General features: G+C 47.1%; 1 protein-coding gene across 1 annotated transcript; it reads left to right on the top strand.

Moving 5' to 3' along the window:
- Positions 1-4253: 4253 nt before the first annotated feature.
- LOC306917894 (disintegrin and metalloproteinase domain-containing protein 15-like) lies at positions 4254-20282 on the top strand (the record flags this gene model as incomplete). The annotated part of the gene is made up of 8 exons (XM_079530790.1): positions 4254-4345; positions 5072-5150; positions 13170-13246; positions 15775-16012; positions 16302-16367; positions 18169-18240; positions 19237-19406; positions 20191-20282. Coding segments are annotated over 8 exons (886 nt in total), but the record flags the coding sequence as incomplete, so codon positions are not given.
- Positions 20283-20344: the final 62 nt, after the last annotated feature.

Here is a 20344-nt window from a genome sequence, read left to right as displayed (position 1 = left end):
CGCCTGACGCCACGCTAGTCCATATGTCGTAAGGCAGGGATCCATGAGGCCCATAGGGCAGGAGCCCATCGCCTGACGCCATCGCTAGTCCATATGTCGTAAGGCAGGGATCCATGAGCCCATAGGGCAGGAGCCCATCGCCTGACGCCACGCTAGTCCATATGTCGTAAGGCAGGGATCCATGAGGCCCATAGGGCAGGAGCCCATCGCCTGACGCCACGCTAGTCCATTATGTCGTAAGGCAGGGATCCATGAGGCCCATAGGGCAGGAGCCCATCGCCTGACGCCACGTTAGTCCATATGTCGTAAGGCAGGGATCCATGAGGCCCATAGGGCAGGAGCCCATCGCCTGACGCCACGCTAGTCCATATGTCGTAAGGCAGGGATCCATGAGGCCCATAGGGCAGGAGCCCATCGCCTGACGCCACGCTAGTCCATATGTCGTAAGGCAGGGATCCATGAGGCCCATAGGGCAGGAGCCCATCGCCTGACGCCACGCTAGTCCATATGTCGTAAGGCAGGGATCCATGAGGCCCATAGAGCAGGAGCCCATCGCCAGACGCCACGCTAGTCCATATGTCGTAAGGCAGGGATCCATGAGGCCCATAGGGCAGGAGCCCATCGCCTGACGCCATGCTAGTCCATATGTCGTAAGGCAGGGATCCATGAGGCCCATAGGGCAGGAGCCCATCGCCTGACGCCATGCTAGTCCATATGTCGTAAGGCAGGGATCCATGAGGCCCATAGGGCAGGAGCCCATCGCCTGACGCCACGCTAGTCCATATGTCGTAAGGCAGGGATTCATGAGGCCCATAGGGCAGGAGCCCATCGCCTGACGCCACGCTAGTCCATTATGTCGTAAGGCAGGGATCCATGAGGCCCATAGAGCAGGAGACCATCGCCTGACGCCACGCTAGTCCATATGTCGTAAGGCAGGGATCCATGAGGCCCATAGGGCAGGAGCCCATCGCCTGACGCCACGCTAGTCCATATGTCGTAAGGCAGGGATCCATGAGGCCCATAGAGCAGGAGCCCATCGCCTGACGCCACGCTAGTCCATATGTCGTAAGGCAGGGATCCATGAGGCCCATAGAGCAGGAGCCCATCGCCTGACGCCACGCTAGTCCATATGTCGTAAGGCAGGGATCCATGAGGCCCATAGGGCAGGAGCCCATCGCCTGACGCCACGCTAGTCCATATGTCGTAAGGCAGGGATCCATGAGGCCCATAGGGCAGGAGCCCATCGCCTGACGCCACGCTAGTCCATATGTCGTAAGGCAGGGATCCATGAGGCCCATAGGGCAGGAGCCCATCGCCTGACGCCATGCTAGTCCATATGTCGTAAGGCAGGGACTCACCCCCGCCAATCCAACCCCTGGTACTAGTACATATGTGACTAAATTTGACTGAGGGACTGCCATTAGATTCTTTTGAATTTTCGTTTTTTCTTGTCATATGAAAGCAGGGAATCATAGCTTCAAATTGACATATTGGTTGTTCGGTTTGGCCCACCAGTTTTGGAGATATGGCTTATAGAGTAATGTCTTGCAGAAAACAGCGAGTTGAGAAAACAGGCTTGAAAGGTTCACTTCTGTGGACTCCAACATTACACCTAGCTACATGTTTAAGCATTTATTTCATATTTACATGTCTTCTGTGGACTCTAACATTACACCTAGCTACATGTTTAAGCATTTATTTCATATTTACATCAGCTCTGACACTTATTTCAGACATGCTCTAGTATGTGAAGAGTCTGCCTGTGCTATTAACTGATTTTGGATAAAAGTAAATAATAAATACAAGTTTTTCTCCACTGGTGTGAAAAGCTGGAGTTTGCACGATGGCAGGCTCTCAGTCAAATCTGGTCACATATGTCGTAATCCAACCCCTGGTACTGACTGAGGCCCTGAGGGAGGCACCACTACGCTCCCACTGTTCAGCGTCTTTGGTTTGACCCGGCCGGGGATCGAACTAGGGTTTCACTTCTAGTGGCGGCGGTGGCTCAGGGGTAGAGTGGCTGGATGGTAACCGCAAGGTTGCCAGTTCGAACCCGGGCTCCCCCAGAGTTAGTGTCGAAGTGTCCTTGAGCAAGACACTGAACCCCTAATTGCTCCTGATGTGCTGGTTGGTGCCTTGCATGGTTTCTGCTGCCATCGGTGTATGAATGTGTGTGAATGTAATGCACAATCTATGTAAAGCGCCTTGGATAAAGGCGCTATATAAATGCACCGTTTACCATTTACCATTTAGTTATTATTACTAGTTGACTAGTTTACTAGTCGACTAGTTGTTTAACTAGGCATACCTATTATGGAAAAAACGAAGGGAAAAAAAGAGGTGGGAGGAGTCAGCCATGTAGGGAAAAACGGTCTAGCGTTAGCCAGTATATTTTAAGGGTTAGTATGTATTTGTCCAGAAGTATTTTAGGCCATAATAATGAAACACCCGTTGACCTAACATGTAGGGAAGGGGAGTGACGGACGTGGCATCCTGTGTTTGCTGATCTGACTGCTTTTTGGACGAAGGCGTTTTCTAAACTTTTACTTTTTAAACAGTGATTAGGAAGGGTGTTGGGTTGGACCAGGTCCTGAGCGTACGTACCCTGACCATGACCTTGACTGCCTCGTATGGTTCATCCGGGGGGCGGGACCCTTTTCTGCCTTTGTATTGATAGGACATAGTGGAGATAGACAGGAAACAACTTAACCCATTTTGACCTGAGATCAGATTCTGAAAATGTCTTCGACAGTTTTCTGAAAAAGCTATGTTTCTATGTCAGTCGTTCTTCGAGTTTTCTAAAAATAGCAGACCTACAAGCTCGTAGCGCGCCACTCGGTGGCGCGCTATGCGCTTGTAGATCTGCTATTTTTCAATAGCTAAAGCATAACATAATGCTAACACCAAAAGTGGTTCCCGCCCAAAATGGGTTAAAACAGGGCTGTTTAGGGGTCTCTAAACTACCTCCCCCTGGCCAGCCGGGGCGCCTGATGGAGGGGAAAGGAACTGGTCGGAATACCGTGTTCCTTCCACGCGCTACGTCCAACCAGGGAAACCCCCCCCTGTCAGGTGTAAAGGAGCAACTTGGACACTCAGGCATGAAGGAAGCATGAGTTCAAGTCCGTTGCTCTCCCCAGGTTGGCGGAGGGTGTGTAGAGCCCCAGGATCACATTAGATAATTGACACAGGGGTGAAAAATGGGTTACAAAATCAATCAGTCATGTGACCTGGTTACTTAACCCATTCCAAGCTATCCACGAGGAAGTGACTTCCATTGTCCATTCTGTCACCATGACTCAGCACTGAACCAATGACAATACAGTATTCCACTAAACCAATGACATGACAATATATCTGCTGTCAGGAGGAAACCACCTAACTCCAAAATATTCATTTTTCAGGAAATGAAAAAAATGTGAAAATTAGAAATTAGAAAACCTTATATTTTGAAAACAAAGCAATACTGCCTCATCAAAGTTGGTGTTGTGACTTTTCTATATTGTCAATGACTTGCATGAGAAGGAGAGAGGTGGTGGAGGCAGCTGCTTTAGCAGACATTTTGAGGGTCCAATGGAGTTAAGAGGTTTTGTCCAGAGCACTTTTTACTACTTTCCATTGGTTCAATATTTTCGAAACAACACACAGACATAATGGGTGTTCAATAATCAAAAACCTCAAAAATGGAGTTGGGAGGTTTTCCTCCCCACAGCAACGATATGCAAAATGTCTCATTGATAAAAACATAATTATGCTGTTCATCATCATATCATGTAATATTATGTATGGTTGATTGATTGATTGATGTTATTAACTCTGAACGGACACCCAGACAGACTGCAATGTGTTGTATGTAATGTTTAATGTTTACAATATTAAATATATTTATTTATAATGCATTCATTATAATGTCTCTCCAACAGAACGGACTGGAATGTGTTGTATTTAATGTTTATAATATTACATATATTTATAATGATGTCATTATAATGTCTCTCCAACAGAGCGGTCACCCAGACAGACTGGAATGTGTTGTATTTAATGTTTATAATATTAAATGTATTTATAATGATGTCATTATAATGTCTCTCCAACAGAGCGGTCACCCAGACAGACTGGAATGTGTTGTATTTAATGTTTATAATATTCAATGTATTTATAATGATGTCATTATAATGTCTCTCCAACAGAACGGACTGGAATGTGTTGTATTTAATGTTTATAATATTAAATATATTTATAATGATGTCATTATAATGTCTCTCCAACAGAGCGGTCACCCAGACAGACTGGAATGTGTTGTACAGTTTGGAGGAACCTTCTACTCTCTGGACCTGGACAAAAACCAGTAAGCATGATTATTATTATTATTATTAGTATATAAGTACGTCATTTATTCTAATTGTTGTTATTGCAATTTACGAGCTGCGTTCGCGCGTCTTACTTGTAGTAGTAGTAGTAGTAGTAGACAACCATTATCTTAATACTATTGGGAAGTATGTGTCAATAATTGTATGAGAAAGTTAAATCTGCATCATTTCATACCACATGTGTATAGATTGCCCTGAGCATGTCTCACATCCAGTGAACATCAAAGCACGTCTGCCCCCTTCTGGTGTAACAATGTATGGCAGCTCACCACACAATCAGAATCAGCTATTATTGTCACGTCCATAAGCGCACACACACGCACGCACGTGCACTCGCGCACGTGCACTCGCGCACACACACACACACACACACACACACACTCGGCATACATGGCAACAAAACGCCGCTCTCCGAGAATCATGGTGCTTTGTCACAGAAAACAGACTCACGTTTTTTCAGAAAACTGTTAGGATTTTGAAGACATTTTGTGGAATCAGCCTCAGGACTTAAAGGGTTAACAAAGTGTGTGTGTGTGTGTGTGTGTGTGTTGTGTGTGTGTGTGTGTGTGTGTGTGTGTGTGTGTGTGTGTGTGTGTGTGTGTGTGTGTGTGTGTGTGTGTGTGTGTGTGTGTGTGTGTGTGTGTGTGTGTGTGTGTGTGTGTGTGTGTGTGTGTGTGTGTGTGTGTGTGTGCGTTGCGTTGCAGTGGTCTTCTCCCCAAGCCCCCCAACGTCTTCTACTACCTCCCCAACGGCACAGGGGTCTCCATGGAGACGGACCCCTTGGTGAGTACACACACACACACACACACACACACACACACACACACACACTTGTCGCATGGGTACTACTAACGACAGATAGGCCATGGACTTGTTTCCATTGTGGCCCCATGTATTCAATTCATCAGCATAGCATTGATGGAAATTCTTTATTGGGAATAGCCCCTTGAGATGAATCATCCTGTTTTCAAGGGGATTCCAGAGAAAAATACACACTTTTCTAACATTAACATATCATCAACAGATGGATAAAGTGCAACCTCAGGCACAGGTGCCAACATTGGCACAGGGGAGGGTGGTTACTGGCACACTGGCATAAGTGTGTGAGAGAGATCTTTTATTTTAATATTAAAGTATTCAAAAAAAGTTTAGTCTGTGAAATGAAGTCCCCTCACATCTAAATATAAATTACACCCTGCACATAATTCTACATTCATTCAAACTCCTAACTCTGGTGAGGGAGTCTGAGATAGGTGGGCTCTGAGTCTGTGTGAAACAAAATATGCCACATAAAAGTTATGTACAGCCTATGGACAATCAAAATCAGATGGAAATATAAAATTTTCATGTGGTGACATAATTCAACTTTATGTTGATACGGCATACTGATTATCAAGAAAATGTAAACATGGCACTTCATGTCAAAAAGGTTTCCGGGGTTATTCCTTAAACCACGATCTAGGAACGGCTAATCAAAACAAAGATTTCAGCTGTGTTTTTCTCCCAGAGCGCAGCAGACTCGGTGGCTAGGCTAGCTAGTTCCATGTGGACATGTGTGGTCATAGTGGCTACATCTGTCATTGTAAAAATATATAATATGTCAGCGATTATCTTAGTTTTAAGGGTAACTGTTGTATAATTGCAATATTACACTCAAGGGGGTTCTTTATCGTCATTAACCCATTTTGGACTGAGGCCGATTCTAAAAAATATTCTAAATCCTGACCTAAGTTTTCTGAAAAACTTCAAATATCTATATAGCAGCATTAATTTTTTTTTACATTTTTGAATACTGTACATACTGTACAGAACCCCAAGAGGGGTTCCCGTCCAGAAGGGTTAGAACACCACAAGGGGTTCCTGCCCAGAATGGGTTTTGTGTGTGTTTTGTCACTGTGTTTTGTCATGTCCAGAGTCTCAACACAACCATCTATTATGATATTTTACAGCACTGTGTGCCTCCGTACATTCACAAGTTCTATTTCATACCCACTGACCGCCAGAGGGCGGTGATTTCATCACCTGGATATACATCGCGCGCACGCGCAGAGGTCGAATATTAATACCAACACTGTCACTCGTGACCCCCTGTGGGCGTGAGCCACCGATATAGGTGCCCAGTTCACAGGGTTCATCCTCTTTCATCTTTTCGCCTTTGAGCGCAGGTCGATTTATTTTATTGAGCTCCTGCTACTAGCCCTTTGAGGCAGTATGGGGGGGCTCTCGATGCCGGCCATGCCTAATAAGCCTCGTAACCGTTCGGTTGGAGCTACCTTGCGTCCTCCAGAGGCTTCATGGCGGCGATAATTTTCCGCCGGGCTCCCTGGTCCAACTATTATGTTGGACTTTATTTTCTACAGGTAAGTTGCGTGTTACTTTACTTGCCCGGCGGGCGTGCCTGCTACAGCCTTTGCTGTGTGGCGTTACATTGGGTTGGTGACAGTGTTTGTTTCGCTGAAATCCAACTTGTATGATTTGTTGAATTGTCTGTGGCGGCAGTGGCCGTCCATCCTCCCGATTAATGCATTAAGGGTTAGCGGTTGTGTGTTCACTAACTAAAAGCTAACTTTGTATTTAAATGTTTCGTGGTGACTGTGTGCTGTTAGTGTGGCTCGCAGAGGTGTGCTTCGCCTCGACAGAGCGACCGCGGCGGCTCTTATTTGACTATTAATCAATACTCACGTTGAATGGCCGCGGCACGATGCTAAAATGAACAGCAACACAGCAATGTTTTATGGCGTCGGTAACTATGGGCTCATAGGTGTGCTTCGCCTCGATAGAGCGACTGCCGCGACGCTAGTCATGTTGAATGACCACTCCTCTCCACGTGTTTTCTGCAGAAGAGTGTGTTTCGCTCTGTCGCAGACGTGCAATCAACCACATATATGTGGCGCTTGGTTGCAAAGATGTCTACCAAGAGGAGGTTTGTGTGGTCGTGACGTTAATGAGCGCTCCTCCCCAGACGATTTCTGGTTAAGGAACGCAGCTCAGTGCTGACTTGCTTGTTTGTTTTGCTCGTTATATCAAGCAGGAATATGACAATGTTGTCACAGTGTGCTTAACGTCACAGCTTAACTTAAGTATGTACTGATAAGTTGAGGTGAAGAAAATGCAGCACTCATGTATGTCCTTTTGCATGATTTTTATTTACCTCTGACGAGAGTGAACAAGCTTACGCGTTTCGGCCTGTATGGCCTTCCTCAGCGTTATACATGTACATAACATGTACTGATAATCAATATCAATAGGCATATAATGCTGTGCTTATTCCTATTTGGACTAGTCCTCATTAGCTGCCTTTGCAGCAACTGCCCTGATCCGTCTTGGGGGCAAGACAACAGGATACATTGGCGGGTACATATGTAGTGTACTTGATACTGTAGCTTTTGCTGCATTATCACTGACACTGGGGGTGTGTTTCGCTCCATTGCTGTCATACTGTGGGCTTGAGTGGTCTTAGCTCTTCGCCATGTCTACTGTACATAGAAGTACTGTAGCTTGAGTGATCATGCTCTTTTGCTGCATTATCACTGACACTGGGGGTGTGTTTCGCTCCATTGCTGTCATACTGTGTGCTTGAGTGGTCTTCGCTCTTCGCCATGTCTACATAGTATTGTTGACATACTGTGTGTACTGATGGTCATTTTCACTAGCACCGAGGGCATGTACCGCCCCGCCACTATCATATTGTGTACCTGACATAGGCATGAGTGGTCTCCGCTCTTCGCCATGTCTGCATTGTATTAATGACATACTGTGCGTACAGATGATCAATAAGCGTAACGCTGTGGCTGACTGGTTCACTGGCATTGAGAGTGTGTTTCGCTCTGCTGCCATTCTCTGAAGGTTACGCAGTAACCATGGTTATAAGAGATATAAGCGAGGCATGCGCGAGTACGTGCTTTTATGCCCTCGTCGAGAGGGCATGTGCTACGTCATGACGCAAAAGAGGCCCATTCTCTTATATACTTAATAGAATGTGAGTGTACTATAAGTACTTCTGTTGTCCGCGCCCAAGTTGGGACGCGTCCTATAGCGAACTGCTGAGTGTTAGATCTTCGTATAACCACGACATTGTGTACCTGGTACTCACTACTGCTTTGACATGTGCAGTATACTGTGATTACTTGCTATCGTAGCTTGAGTGTACGTCGCTCTGCTGCTGCCAGATATTACCAATATGCTTGGTATTAAAATGGTTGTATATGACAGTCCAAGTGTTTGGCCTTGCCACTATACTATGGCACTACTTGACACTAGCTTGAGTGATTCTCGCTCTTTTACTGCATTATCACTGACACTGGGGGTGTGTTTCGCTCCACTGCTGTCATACTTTGTGCTTGAAGCTGGCTTGAGTGGCCTTCACTCTTCGCCATACATAGTACTGTTGACATACTGTGTGTACTGATGGTCATTTTTCACTAGCACCGAGGGCATGTTCCGCCCCTGCTGTTATTGTGGCTGCATACTGCTGGCACGTATGCCAACTGTGTTGGCCGTGGTTGTGGCTGATTTGCCTCCCACAAGGATGCTAGCGTTGTGAGATGATGCTCTCTCAACGAGGGGAAATTTCAAGGTGGTACTCTTGGCCACCAAGTTGCTCAGGTTAAGAACGTCTTAACCCATTTAGGGCCGATGCTGTAAACACCTTCTGAATCCGGACCTAGGTCTCGGAATGATTTCAAATGTCGATTTGATGAATTGAGAAGAGTATACATATGGCTATATACTTTACATAGCAGCGGCAACCCAGACTTGTTCCTGTCTTAATGGGTTGATACATGGGTGCTGCTCTTTTCCTGCTGTTTCCAGAGCCGCTACTCGTGGTCTGTGATGAGTAGCACTGACCTTTAGATTGCCTTCTGGGGGTGACCAACGAGACAGGGTCCCTAACCCTGGACTTAATGCCAGCATTGCTTCTCTGGTGGTGTCACTAGATGAAGCCTTCGAGCTAGTATGGCTATTGCCCATGGCCGCACGCAGTGTAGAGTCACTGGTCTGCCAACTAGATCCATGCCACGGCAGCTGGACTGGGACGTGTTGGACGGTCCCTTAATGGTCACCTCATCCTGGCCCTCTGGCCTGCGCGCATTGATGCGCAGGCACGGCACCTATGGGTGATGCTTGTTCTAGGCGTTAGCTTACGTGGTAACTAACTACCCTGATGATGTTGGGGCCTAGTGTGGCCCAGAGGGACGGCCACGGCGGGTTAGTGAGCCCGCCCGGCGACCCAGAGCCCCTGGATGTCCCGGGTTAAATGCCAGATCCGGCCAGCAATGTGTCCATGTGTGTCCCGGTCTGAGCCCCTAATTGCTCCCAGAGCGCTGTAGAATGGCTGCTCATTGCTCCTAGTAGCAATAAGATGGGTAAATGCAGGGGACACATGTTGCGTATGTGCAACCGTACAGCTGAACTAGCTTGCACATCAATTATAGACTCAGCATTCTAACAGGCCCCACTTTCAGGGAAGTACAGTGGGACACTTAACACTCTGCCTGTCGTTCCAGGCCGGATGTTTGGGCCTGCCACCCAACAGACCTTGCAGCATAGTGCACGGTGAACAAGCAGTTTGGTTCAACTGAAGGTTTCTCCTTGATTCATGATGTGACTGATGAAGGTGGTGGTTTTCGCCTGATCCTCGATCTCAGACCTACCAGTTGCCTCTGGTCATGTATGCTGGGCACAGTGGAGGTGCTCCAGGCGGTGCCAGATTGAGAATGGTCTGCAAGCATGGCCTTGCTTAAACTCTTAATGGGGGGCTGACGGACAGCTTCCACTGACCTGTCTCGTCTTGGACGAGTACAGTGCTGCCAGCCAGTTCCTCTGGTTGTTGGGCACACCGAAGCGACGTAGACAGTTGCTTCTCTAGGGCTGCTTTCATTGCACCCTTTTACATGTTCTGTCTATAATTTCTGGGCCTCGAACCCCAGAAAAATAACATTGGGTTACTGTTTCAGTTATGTACAGGCACGTAAGCGTGCTTCGCTCTACTGCCTACCATCTCCAGCCAGTGTCTGTGATGTACTGGGCCAGTGTGCAGTGGACTTGGCCCTTGGGATGCTTAGACTTTGTTCGTAACATGATATGTCAACAGTCTATCTTCCGACCCACTAAGGGGTCGCTCGATCCAGTCAGTCTCTGCAGGAGGTCTGGCCTCATCTTGCTGGTTTCATAGCAATGCTCTTGTTGGGTATACAGTCCAGGCGGCGGACATGCTTCCCATTTAAGCCTCTTGGATCCGATGATGTTTCGTATCACTGGGCATATGTACGGAGTACGGCAGAGCAGGATATTTGGCCTTGAGCGCTTGGCGCGTGGCCAACTGTAGTTCTCCCTTCCGGCGCTGACCGTTAGGGCAGGACACTCTGGCCCACCCCTGGCCAGGCGACTTCTTGTAAGTCTTCTCTACACTGCAACTTTTGGTGTCGTGTATCCTTCACAGGATAGGCAGAGGCAGTCGCACAGTAGTATGGTGCCACCATACCGGTCAGGAAGTATGAGTTTCCATGTTTCCGCCTCAATTTGTTTTTCATATTGGGCGGGCTATACGTGACTTGAGGTTCGTTTTTGGTTACCACTGCAGCCGAATCCTCTACTGCAGCTTCTCGATGAAGTGCTTTGGCCTCCCCACAGACAGAATCCCCTGTCAGTTTAGGGAGAGGGTGCATTTTCACCCGGGTCACCTTCGGCTGCGTAAACTGACCACTGACAATCATGCCTATTGTCCGAACCCTACTTGATTCTTGTGCATCCTGCACCAGGGCGTTGCACGCCAACACAAGTAAACTGTGGTTTAGTTGAGACAAAGCACCACCACGTTGCTCTGTGTTTTCAATACCTGCCTGTGATATTGGCAGCCTTAACCTCTCCACCAGGAGAGTAATTGTGATTGAGAACTGTTGTGCCCAGTACGGGCCCTGAGAGCCTATTATGTTAGACCTACCACATGCACTTGGTGGTCAGAACGGCTCTTCATTGGCTGTGATGGCTCTAATAAAGGTTGCGCTCTCTCTGGACAGCGCCTGTCACACTTTATTGTGGGTATGCCATCAGCCACGCTGACGGGGCGAGCAATTGCCCCCTACCATCTGGTACGAGGTACCACTCTACCAGGTTTGGATGGACTTTGTCCCCAGCCCTTGGATCGGGCCGTTCTCAAATGGCTATCTGCTAGTACCATTTGCCCTCACTGCGACCCTACGGAAGTGAGTAGGTTGTCTTCAGGCCCTGCCCGGTGCCTGAGACTGGGATGCCGATGGGTCTGGGTTTACCATTCGCCAATCCCTCTTATGTCTTCAAGGACTATCTGCCTTTCACGTTGGCTAGCCTATCATTTTTAGTTTGCTCCACAGCCAGGCATGGAGCGTTCTAGTACCTGCCTATTGTGCCCTGTCCGGGCTCTGTGGCACGGCATAGCTGTGATGGCTGTTTTTGTCTGTGATAAAGGGCACAGGAAGGGCTGTGCCTTGATTCAACAGAGACTAACGCAACACTTAGAGGTACTTTGATTGTTGCGTTGAGGTAGATTTCTTCAGTAGGCCTCAAGGCCTCCCCAGAGGCATTTTGACATGCCAGACCAGGGGGTGGACATCTGTGCTGCAGTGCAGCCAAATGGGCTCCATCTGTTTTGGGCTTTTGCCAAGAGTCAGCCAACCTGACTCTCCCTCACCCTGTGGTGACGGCTGTTTGGCTGTCCATTAGATCTGCAAACCGACCTCGGTAAGCGCAGATTCCTCGTGACCATGTTGGTATGAGTCATCCAGGTGATGAAATCACCGCCCTCTGGCGGTCAGTAGGTATGAAATAGAACGCAAGTTATGTATATAACTATGGTTCTATGAATACCGGATGACCGCCAGAGTTCATTGTCACTCGGAATCCCGACGAAAATATTTCATGAGGATGAACCCTGTGAACTGGGCACCTATATCGGTGGCTCACGCCCACAGGGGGTCACGAGTGACAGTGTTGGTATTAATATTCGACCTCTGCGCGTGCGCGCGATGTATATCCAGGTGATGAAATCACCGCCCTCTGGCGGTCATCCGGTATTCATAGAACCATAGTTATATACATAACTTGCGTTTTATGTTGATCCTGATTTTCCTTTTCCAGCAGCGTGTGTTGAGACTCTGGACATGACAAAACACAGTGATGATTTAGGCCATGTTATCTGCTATGGTGTTGATCCACTGACAGTGGAAACTGTCAACACAGCCATCTTTTTAGAGTACATTGTGCTTCAGTATGCTACTAGTAACTGGTACTGACCATGGTATTACTGTGCTTAACTGACCAGCCAACTGGCCTGACCTGAACCCCACACAGAATCTAGGTTGTATTGTCAAGAGGAATGTGTGAGACATAAGACTGAACAATACAAATTAATTTACGGCTGTTATCAAAGCAAACCTGGGCTTCCATAACACCTCAACAGTGCCACAGGCTGATCACCTCCATGCCACGCCCCATTGATGAAATCATTTGTTCAAAAGTAGCCCAGACCAGAAGTATTAACTGCATACATTAATATACTTTTTAGATGGTCGACATTTCTCGTTTAAAAAAACATTTTGTAGTGGTCTCGTAAAATATTCTAATTCATTGAGATATGATTTTTTGATTTCCATGAGCTGTACGCCATGATCATCAAGATTAAAAAAAAAAAAAAAAAAAAGGTTTTAAATCCTTCACTTTATGCACAATGAATTGAGAATATATAATATATATATATGAAAGTTTGAATTTTTTTACAGAAGAAAATGGAAACGAGTCCTTCTTCTTCTTCTTCTGTCATTCCAGACTCTGTGCTATTACCATGGATCAGTCAGAGGATTCCCACAGTCCAGAGTGGCCCTCAGCACCTGCTCCGGACTCAGGTACACGCACGCACGCACGCACGCACGCACGTGCACGCGCGCAGGCGGGGGGCGGGGTCGTCCAGTCATAGCCTGAATGAACAGAAAAAGTGTGTTTCCTCTCATTAACACAAGCTCAGCTAATCTCCGTCACCTTTGACCTGAACCTGAACAGAAGCTATAAGCTCCGCTGTGTTGCAACACGCGCGTGTGCGTGTGCGTGTGCGTGCGTGTGTGTGTGTGTGGACATAAAGCAGGATTTATCAGATGTTTGTTGGATCATGTGAGTGGCTCCAGGTCACCACCAGGTCACATGATGTGTCACATGACATGGTACTGTAAATCACTGGTGCTCAAAGTGCGGTCCGGGGACCCCCGGGTGGTCAGAAACGGCAGATCTACAAGCTCATAGTGCGACACAAAGTGACTTTGGACACATGTCATGTCATGTCAAAACCTACAAACGATGCTTGGCTTGTCTTGTAGCCATATTATATAATGCCAGTGGTAACACTATAAATCATATCATTCTTGTGTGTCACGTTTAATAAAAACTCAAAGATCATGACATGCCACAAAGCATGACAAAAGAACAAGCTGACATGAAGAACTAAACTTTATTTTAGAGGGTGCTCCGACAGCCCTTTAGAGGGTGCTCCGACAGCCCTTTATTTTAGAGGGTGCTCTCCGACAGCCCTTTTTTTGTGCTTGGCTTTTGGCCATTTGGCCGCCATTTAATAATAATAATAATAATAATAATAATAATGCATTTGGCTTTACATTCTTACGAATCTCAAAGTGCTACAAGGTTAAAAGCATGGCAAAAGAAATAAAATACAATAAAAGAAACGTAAGCAACATGATAATCAGTAAAACATGTTAGGGAAAGGCTTTCTTAAAAAGGGTCTTAAGTCCATTCTTAAAAGAGTCAGTGGACTGTGGTGCTCTCAGGTGAGTAGGGAGAGAGTTCCACAGACATGGGGCTGTGTGGCAGAAGGCCCGGTCGCCCATGGTGCGGAGGTTGGTGTGGGGGACAGGGAGAGAGTTCCACAGACATGGGGCTGTGTGGCAGAAGGCCCGGTCGCCCATGGTGCGGAGGTTGGTGTGGGGGACAGGGAGAGAGTTCCACAGACATGGGGCTGTGTGGCAGAAGGCCCGGTCGCCCATGGTGCGGAGGTTGGTGTGGGGGACAGGGAGAGAGTTCCACAGACATGGGGCTGTGTGGCAGAAGGCCCGGTCGCCCATGGTGCGGAGGTTGGTGTGGGGGACAGGGAGAGAGTTCCACAGACATGGGGCTGTGTGGCAGAAGGCCAGATCGCCCATGGTGCGGAGGTTGGTGTGGGGGACAGGGAGAGAGTTCCACAGACATGGGGCTGTGTGGCAGAAGGCCCGGTCGCCCATGGTGCGGAGGTTGGTGTGGGGGACAGGGAGAGAGTTCCACAGACATGGGGCTGTGTGGCAGAAGGCCAGGTCGCCCATGGTGCGGAGGTTGGTGTGGGGGACAGGGAGAGAGTTCCACAGACATGGGGCTGTGTGGCAGAAGGCCCGGTCGCCCATGGTGCGGAGGTTGGTGTGGGGGACGGGGAGAGAGTTCCACAGACATGGGGCTGTGTGGCAGAAGGCCAGGTCGCCCATGGTGCGGAGGTTGGTGTGGGGGACAGGGAGAGAGTTCCACAGACATGGGGCTGTGTGGCAGAAGGCCCGGTCGCCCATGGTGCGGAGGTTGGTGTGGGGGACAGGGAGAGAGTTCCACAGACATGGGGCTGTGTGGCAGAAGGCCCGGTCGCCCATGGTGCGGAGGTTGGTGTGGGGGACAGGGAGAGAGTTCCACAGACATGGGGCTGTGTGGCAGAAGGCCCGGTCGCCCATGGTGCGGAGGTTGGTGTGGGGGACAGGGAGAGAGTTCCACAGACATGGGGCTGTGTGGCAGAAGGCCAGGTCGCCCATGGTGCGGAGGTTGGTGTGGGGGACAGGGAGAGAGTTCCACAGACATGGGGCTGTGTGGCAGAAGGCCCGGTCGCCCATGGTGCGGAGGTTGGTGTGGGGGACAGGGAGAGAGTTCCACAGACATGGGGCTGTGTGGCAGAAGGCCCGGTCGCCCATGGTGCGGAGGTTGGTGTGGGGGACAGGGAGAAGATGGGTGTTGGAGGAGCGGAGGCTTCGAGTGGTGGGTTTAGGGGCGATGAGTTCTTTGAGGTAGGGGGGGGGGGGGGGGGGGCATTTCCGTAGATGCACTGGTGTGTAAGTAGGGAGATCTTGTATTCAGTCCTGAAGGTGATGGGGAGTCAGTGGAGAGAACGGAGGGTGGGTGTAATAACTGTAATAAGGTCATATTTCCGCACTCTCATCAGGATCCTAGCTGCGCTGTTTTGAATGTACTGGAGCCTCTGGAGGCTCTTGCTAGGGATCCCGATGAGTAGTGCGTTGGCCGCCCAAGCCCGACAATGAGGTTACAGCAGGCGCCAGCGTGCCCCCACAACAAACAAACAAACAAAGGAGAGACTCTTGTTTTGATTTTTTTCCTCTCCTTTTATGATGTGTTTTTTCAGGGGCATCGTAGCGCTCAACTCCACCCTGACCTTTGAACTGCAGCCTGATGAGGGGGAGGGGGAGAGGGGGGGAGGAGAGGAGAGCGGAGGAGGAGGAGAAGGGGAGGAGCCAGAAGACGTCTCGGTCCGTCCGCTGTACCCGACCTCGCCACCAGAGGGCTCCCCCGGCCCGACGGCAAGCTGCGGAGTGTCACACACCCCTGTACCTCCTCTCCATGCAACGGCACACACACACAGGGTGAGCACGCACGCACGCACAAACACACACAACCTCCTCTCCACGCAACTGCACATACACACAGGGTGAGCACGCACGCACGCACGCACGCACGCAAGCACGCACGCACAAACGCACGCACGCGCGGCAATACCAGTAGTTTATTTGAATGTGAGTAATATACCTTCATGTCATGTTAATGATTTAAATTAATTCGCGTTGATGATGATGTTTATGTGTTGTTTCTGTGTAGAGGAAGAGACCACGTTTAATGTGTTAATGATGTTAATTCATCTTATGTTAATTGCAGAGGAAGAGAGACATCCTGTCAGAAACCAAGTACATCGAGCTGGTGTTAGTCGCAGATCACCAGGAGGTAGGTAACACCACCCGCCATTCATCCATTAGAACATGTGTTTTTGGCAGCACATTTTAGTTTTAGTCATTAGTCTCTTCAATAGTTTTCATTTAGTTTCAGTCACATTTTAGTCACCTGGAATGTTTTAGTTTTAGTCGACTGAATGTCATAAGATTTTAGTCGACAGTTGATTTAAATGGTAAAATAAATGGTAAATGGTGCATTTATATAGCGCCTTTATCCAAGGTGCTTTACATAGATTGTGCATTACATTCACCCATTCACACACACATTCATACACCGATGGCGGCGGAAACCATGCAAGGCACCAACCAGCACATCGGGAGCAATTTGGGGTTCAGTGTCTTGCCCAAGGACACTTCGACAGTAACTCTGGGGGAGCCCGGGTTTGAACTGGCAACCTTACGGTTACCATCCAGGCACTCTACCCCTGAACCACCGCCGCCCTAGTTTTTAGTTTTAGTTTTAGTCGACTAAAATGTATTTTGGCGGGCCTTGATGCCGTCGTAATGATTGATTTTACACTTGCAGAAAATCGCCGATCTACAAGCTGTAGATCTACAAGCTGTAGATCTACAAGCTCACCATTGTTTTTATAGGGGTTTCTTGTGGCCCTACCATTAACATCCTATGGCAGGCACAATTGTCAAAAATGTCAAACTTTCCTTATGCTTTGAGTAGCATGTGACGTGTCAAACTAGAGGGTTTTATGATTCTGAATCCATTCCAAGCATTAGTTTTGCACAAAATACACTCCTTGGGCTAAATACGGCCATAGACGTCATGACAAATGTGATGAGGTCAGCACATTTGGGCAAGTGGCTATGGCTGTTTTTAGCCCAAGGAGTGTTTTTGTGCAAAACTAATGCTTGGAATGGATGCAAAATCATGAAAATCCCCTAGTTTTACATGTCACATGCTACTTAAAGCAAAAGGGAAGTTTGAAATTTTTGCCTGCCATAGGATGTTAATGGTAGGGTCATCAATTGCCCAATAGTGACAGCCAGTCAGCAAGTGGATTATATAGACAATATTTTAGGCCAATAAAAAAGACTATATACCAAATTTCCCACTTTAAACAAAAGAAGCCTGTTGGCTGCCGGACTACTTAATCGTTTACCCGCCAGGAACATAGGAATATTAACACGTAGAATCTTGTAGCCTGCCACAAACGGAAAAGCCGTTTTAACAGCGATGTATTCATTAATGCATGTTTTAATACGATCGTATCGAAATCTACCGTCCGTTAGCTTTGTTATGCTTCTGACACAATGGGCGCGGCCATTTTGAAAATGCGCGCGCATCCACTAACATTGCCGGCTCTGTTTTCAGACGGCTTTATCTCACAGAAGCGACATTGCAGAGGACGCTTTGTCCCAGACAAGCGTTTTCAACGGCCTGTAGCAGGCGCTGTGATACTCGCGGTCCACTTTTTCCACCACCGACCGAGAGAACGAGCACCAGCTTCGTCAACACACACGGAATGGTTTCATAGTAAAATGCGATACGGATATTTGGCTCTTCAAAGTAAGTGTCACGCGTGATTAAACCATGGCAATACGCAATCGAGGGATTAATTAATGGCGGCAGGCTAAGAGTTAACAACAGTTAAAGAAATAAATTACAGAAATTTACGATTTTACAATAATTGAAAATTCATGATCAAAGGTTTTAGTTTTGCAACAAATCATACCTTTTGTCTCCTTCCGTTTTCCGTTTAACAAACTCAAAACTAAAATAATAATAATTGAAATAAAATGAACAAGTCAACTCAATTTCTATATCTTTGATATTTCAGTATTTAAACTACCAGAGGAACAATAAAACCATCATATATCGGATGTTGGATGTGGCCAACCAGGTTGACTGGGTGAGACTCTACTCTACTACACTATACAGATGGAATGGATGGATGAATTAAACTATACAAATACAATGAATGAATGAATTAAACTACAAAAGTATGAATGAATGAAACTACAAATACACTGAATGAATGAAGGAAACTACAAATACACTGAATGAATGAAGGAAACTACAAATACACTGAATGAATGAATGAATGAATGAATGAAACTACAAATACACTGAATGAATGAATGAATGAAACTACAAATACACTGAATGAATGAAACTAAAAATACACTGAAAGAATGAATGAATGAAACTACAAATACACTGAATGAATGAATGAATTAAACTACAAATACACTGAATGAATGAATGAACGAAACTACAAATACACTGAATGAATGAATGAATGAAACTACAAATACACTGAATGAATGAATTAAACTACAAATACACTGAATGAATGAATGAATGAATAAAACTACAAATACACTGAATGAATGAATGAATGAATAAAACTACAAATACACTGAATGAATGAATGAATGAATAAAACTACAAATACACTGAATGAATGAATGAATGAATTAAACTACAAATACACTGAATGAATGAATGAACGAAACTACAAATACACTGAATGAATGAATGAATGAAACTACAAATACACTGAATGAATGAATGAATGAATTAAACTACAAATACACTGAATGAATGAATGAACGAAACTACAAATACACTGAATGAATGAATGAATAAAACTACAAATACACTGAATGAATGAATTAAACTAAAAATACACTGAATGAATGAATGAAACTACAAATACACTGAATTAATTAATTAATGAAACTACAAATACACTGAATGAATGACAAACATTCCCCATTTCGTTATTTATTAAATCGTTAACTGTGTGTGTGTGTGTGTGTGTGTGTGCGTGTGCGTGTGCGTGCGTGCGCGTGCGTGCGTGTGTGTGTGTACGTGTGTGCGTGCGTGCGTGTGCGTGCGCCAGTTCTACCGTGCGCTGAACGTGCGCGTGGCTCTGACGGGTGTGGAGATCTGGAGCGACAGAGACAAGATCAACGTGGACAGAAGTCCTGCCGAGACCCTGAGCCGCTTCCTGGACTGGAGGACCAGAGAGCTGCTGCCTCGTTTACGCCACGATAACGCACAGCTGGTTATGTACGTACTGTGTAGTTTACGCCACGATAACGCACAGCTGGTTATGTACGTACTGTGTAGTTTACGCCACGATAACGCACAGCTGGTTATGTACGTACTGCCTTGTTTACGCCACGATAACGCACAGCTGGTTATGTAGGTACTGTGTAGTTTACGCCACGATAACGCACAGCTGGTTATGTACGTACTGTGTAGTTTACGCCACGATAACGCACAGCTGGTTATGTACGTACTGCCTTGTTTACGCCACGATAACGCACAGCTGGTTATGTACGTACTGCCTTGTTTACGCCACGATAACGCACAGCTGGTTATGTACGTACTCTGTAGTTTAGAATGATAACGCACAGCTGGTTATGTACGTACTGTGTAGTTTACGCCACGATAACGCACAGCTGGTTATGTAGGTACTGTGTAGTTTACGCCACGATAACGCACAGCTGGTTATGTACGTACTGTGTAGTTTACGCCACGATAACGCACAGCTGGTTATGTACGTACTGTGTAGTTTACGCCACGATAACGCACAGCTGGTTATGTACGTACTGTGTAGTTTACGCCACGATAACGCACAGCTGGTTATGTACGTACTCTGTAGTTTAGAATGATAACGCACAGCTGGTTATGTACGTACTCTGTAGTTTAGAATGATAACGCACAGCTCGCGGGACCACAGTGGTCATGGGAACCTATGATGTGACGTTGTGTTGTTTCCAGGGGGGAGTCTTTTGGCGGGACCACAGTGGTCATGGGAACCTATGATGTGACGTTGTGTTGTTTCCAGGGGGGAGTCTTTTGGCGGGACCACGGTGGGCATGGGAACCTATGATGTGACGTTGTGTTGTTTCCAGGGGGGAGTCTTTTGGCGGGACCACGGTGGGCATGGGAACCAATGATGTGACGTTGTGTTGTTTCCAGGGGGGAGTCTTTTGGCGGGA

This window comes from Electrona antarctica (assembly GCF_951216825.1).
Source record: "Electrona antarctica genome assembly, contig: scaffold_1147, whole genome shotgun sequence".
In the NCBI taxonomy this organism is placed as follows: domain Eukaryota; kingdom Metazoa; phylum Chordata; class Actinopteri; order Myctophiformes; family Myctophidae; genus Electrona; species Electrona antarctica.
This window is presented reverse-complemented; position numbering and strand designations above follow the sequence as displayed.